General features: G+C 38.2%; 1 protein-coding gene across 1 annotated transcript; it reads right to left on the bottom strand.

Moving 5' to 3' along the window:
- Nucleotides 1-1,244: 1,244 nt before the first annotated feature.
- Nucleotides 1,245-3,119, bottom strand: LOC113304530 (CRIB domain-containing protein RIC10-like). Its single transcript, XM_026553666.1, has 5 exons — nucleotides 2,622-3,119; nucleotides 2,394-2,497; nucleotides 2,188-2,285; nucleotides 2,020-2,098; nucleotides 1,245-1,763 (listed from the first exon to the last, which is right to left on the bottom strand). The coding sequence occupies exons 1-5, from the start codon at nucleotides 2,726-2,728 to the stop codon at nucleotides 1,486-1,488; spliced, it is 666 nt and encodes a 221-aa protein (XP_026409451.1). The 5' UTR covers nucleotides 2,729-3,119; the 3' UTR covers nucleotides 1,245-1,485.
- Nucleotides 3,120-4,506: the final 1,387 nt, after the last annotated feature.

Raw genomic sequence — 4,506 nt, 5'->3', positions numbered from 1 at the left:
CTTTAATAACTTGGGGCCTAGATTTAAATTTCTTTTAATTGAGGGCCTCATATTATGGGTTATCCATTGATTGAGCCTTAGCTTAATTTTCCCTTTGGAAATATCAGTGATGACGAGTGTGGTTGTTCGTAATCCGCGGCTAAACCGGATTTTCAAACCTTGATGACTTTGGAAAGTTAAAGTACCCAAGTAGAACCTGAGGGGGTGAAAGGACCACATTTGTGTCTCACTTTGGGCCCATTAAAAGTTTGTCTTTGTTGTGCTTGTGCCAAGAAGTCTAGAACCCTGACTATAAAATGTACTCTACCACAGTATGGTTAACAAAGTTATCGTACTTTTCTCAACGAAAAACAGCGTATCTTGTAAAAGGGTGGCCGAGTAAAATTTTGGGATGTAAACCATTGTGGAAAGTCCTTTTCCGTGAAGCTGATATGAAAGGAGAGGAGCTGAACAAATATCAGTATTTGAATACATAGAACTAGAAGGTGGAAAAACTCAAAATTCGTTGCTAAAGTATATATAGAAAACCAGTTCGCAATTTTGCACATATGAGTGAACTGCCCATTCATTAGAGCCATATGGTTTGGCCTAGAATCATGCGTGCACAGAGAGGAGGGTAGTCCATTAGGGGGGTAAAGATTGGAATCAGTTATGTGCTATTACATCCTAGTATATATGGGAAGCTGGGTGTGTAAAATGCCTACAGGAGTCCGCACCAATACCAGAACCAACACTACTCTCATCCATAACCATATCAAAGCCATGACTTCAAACAACCAAATGAACAAATACCAAAGTAGAGCAACAAATTAGAAAAGAAAGCAGTCAAATTTCATTTCTCTGTTACAGTAAATGGTTTAATCCTGCAACTCCTCCAGCTATGGTGTTCATTATAGCAGATGAACGAGACTGAACCAAAGGACAAAAAGACCCTCACATTCAGAATAAGCACACAGGTGGAAAGCAGGGATCTGAGGGCCATAGAAGCCTTCAAATGGCATTAACAAATGAACAGTGATGGAAGGAAAGAAGATGATACAACATTAGAAAAACATGAAGCGGAGGCAGCCTGCAAAGGCCTCAAATCACAAAACATTTGATGATAATGTTGGAAATTTTTTGCTACTTTCAGAACTTTTTCATGCATTCCTCAAAGGCATGGTTGACTGCCAAAGTTGAAAACCTGTAAACAGTTAAAATTCTGATCAAAGTAGAAGTAACTTAGCATTCACCTCAACTAGTAATGAACCAATACCTACCAGACCACAAATCTGATGGGTTGAGTTTATCTATTTTCTTCTGAGAAAAACAACACACGAAAGTATAGAAACTCCAATATACAAAACAGGACATTGAACAACAGTAATTCACTTCGCAAAATTTGGACATAATTCTAGCAATCATATATGTTTGGCATACTGACATATGCAATGCCCACTTCATACTGTCTGATACATAATCAAAAGATCCGATATATGTATTTAACTAATTACAATAACCTAGTTTGTTAGCCCTTGTTGCTATACCTCGTCTCCTCTCTTGTTCCCTCGAAGAAGCAGCGAATGATGTCTTCGACTGTAGTGTTGAAGTTGATCTTGATGATGAAGAAGATGATAAGTTCTTGTCAGATAATGAGGACTTGGTCTTTTTCGGCTTTTGTTTCTTAGGAACACTTTGAGGTTCTTCTGTAGTTGATGCTAATGATGAATTTTTCAAGTTTTGAGGATCTAAATCTTGTTCACGTCTTAAGGATTTTTCAAATTCTGCGAATTTCATAAGAACAACGAGTTAACACACAATAAATACTTAATTGGATTATCAAGTTTAAACATACAATGAAACCTAGCCATCACATGTATCGTTTATGCAGCATAGTTACAAAAAAACCATCACATGTATCATTGCTCGAACAAAAGAAAACGAAGTGCCAATCTCATTTTTAATTGAAAAGCTTTGTTATATGTGGATCTTGTTGGGAAACATGGGGGGATTAAAATTGCGAGCGAGATGGTAAAATACCTTGAGAAGACCATGTTGAATCACACATATTATTCAGGGATGTCGACGAGAAATCTGATGTAGTCTTGAATTCATTCATCTACATTACAAATTGGAATCATCAACAAATAGAAATCAAAATAAAACTTGAAGTACAGAAAAGGAGTGCATATGATTAAACTAACATACCCAGCTAGGTGCATTAGAAGATTGGCCATCCCATCCAATATGGGCAACATGTTTAACATCTGTTGGATTTCCTATTTGCATCTCATGTTCCTTGACAACTACAATTACAACACAACCCCCATCTTAAATATCAGAGACTAATTGAGACACAGAATAGAGAGAGATGAAAAGATTGGAAAATAAAAATGAGTAGAGAGTAATATTACCAAACATTTGAGAAATATACTTGTTGAATCCCTTGTAGATACCTTTCATCTTCTTGGTTCCCATTTTGTTTATAGATATTTCTTCTAGAGCAATGCAATATTGCCTATACACAAAAGAAAAACAAAATGAATTAAAAGATTTAATATGGTTATCACGAAATTTGGGTTCATAAAAGAAAAGAAAAAAAGAAAATTATAAAGCAGGTAATAGAAAAAGAAAAAAAAAACCTTAACAATGTGCTAGTGGTAATCATGTAATGGAAGCAATTACAGGATGTAGAGAAGCTCCTCTTTCTCTCCCCCTTTCTCTTCTTCTCATGAGCAACAAACCGCATCCTCAGTCATCTTTCCTTAGCTCTAAATTGATAAAGGAGACTACATAGGTATAATTAGAAAAATGCAGCAGCTAGCTAGGGCCAAAAGCAGAACCGAAATGAAGAAAGAAAAAATGGATTTAGGGAGGTACCAACAGTTGGATTGGGTTAGAGAGAAATCCAGAGGAGGGTGAGGAGGAGGAGGAGGAGATGAAGATGGAGCAGAGGAAATGAGGCTCAAAATAGGAGAGATAGAGAAAGAGGGGGCTAGGGGGAAGAGGAGGAGTAAGAAGATGAAGACAGAAAGACAAAGACAATGATGTACCTCGTTTTTGATTAATTAGAAATACAATAATCTTAATATTTGCGGTGTCAGTGAGCTTTGTGTTCAACCAACGAGCAAATCACGCTCCCTATCTCTCTCTCTCCTCTCTGAAATCAACAAAACATTACTAAATTGCAAGAAACGAGAAGAGAGTATAAACGTCTAAAATTGCGTATTTTCTTTCTTAATTTTAACATTACAAAAGTAAACAAGAGAGAAAGAGAGACTTTGAGTTTCTGTTCCTTGTAGACTGGTCATGTTTATTTATGGCATCAAACAGTGTAAAATCTAGTGCCCACCTTTTCCTGGTATGTGTGTCCTTGAACAAAAATCAATTTTCAGAGGCCTTTATCGGAGGTACCCTTAATTTGCACCATTGGAAGCCTCCGGAGTCCAGATACTTCACATTTCACACCCAAACATATACTGTAGCAACAATGTAAAATCAAATAACTCAATAGTAAAAACCCATACCCCTTGTTGCTATTGAATTGATGATGATGACGACTAATGGTTAGAAACATGTCTATCTCCAACAGTACTCTGTGAATTGAAGGCAATGCATGTTTGGAAATGAGAGCTTATTACTGCTACTAGTCTAGTAGTACTGCTTAAGGCCATTAATGAATGGCGTTTGATTAACTGTGCCCACCACGTTTATTGATGTGAGACCATGTCTCTGTTGATTTTTTACATGGATAACTCAAATCGAAACCCCTCCATTAGTTTTAAGCAATTGGTGTCGATAGAGGGTAGGCTTGACCGTCTCAAGATTCAACTACCACTCTGAATTCTGAATTTCCGATTAGTGAGTTGGGACTCTTCACAAATTACGATGCATGCAACTTGCATTTGTTTGCAAACTTTTGCATTTGTTTGTGAACCCCCACTAACTTAGGTTTTATCATCACACAAACCCATTAAGTTTTTGATCATTATCAAAGTTCCAGTCAGCAGGCTTACAGCTGATCGGCTCCATGATTTTTTTTGTTTATTCTGGCGGTTGACTGACTCAGATTTCAATCAGATTCAGAGAAGCTAGTCTTATGTCTTTTTCCTTTCTTCTCATCTAAAATTGATGGTTACATCTAGGGCTGCACAACGGGTAGGGTGGGTAGGATATGGCCTATACCCGCCACCCTACCCGTTTACCGGCGGTTAAAAAAATCTTTACCCGCCACCCTACCCGCCAAATAATGGATAGGGTAGGATACGGTTAAAAAATTGGCGGGTAGGGTAGGGTTGGCGGGTAGGAGTAGGGTATGTGCACTTCTAGGTAGGGTGGGTAGGATATGGCCTATATCCGCCACCCTACCCGTTTACTGGCGGTTAAGAAAATCTTTACCCGCCACCCTACCCGCCAAATAGTGGATAGGATAGGATACGGTTAAAAAACTGGCGGGTAGGGTAGGGTTGGCGGGTATGGGTAGGGTATGTGCACCCCTAGTTACATCTTGTGTACTTCGTAGTCTTT

Source organism: Papaver somniferum, chromosome 1 (genome assembly GCF_003573695.1).
Source record: "Papaver somniferum cultivar HN1 chromosome 1, ASM357369v1, whole genome shotgun sequence".
NCBI lineage: Eukaryota > Viridiplantae > Streptophyta > Magnoliopsida > Ranunculales > Papaveraceae > Papaver > Papaver somniferum.
The sequence above is the reverse complement of the archived record's forward strand: the minus strand, read 5'-3'. Positions and strand labels throughout refer to the sequence as shown.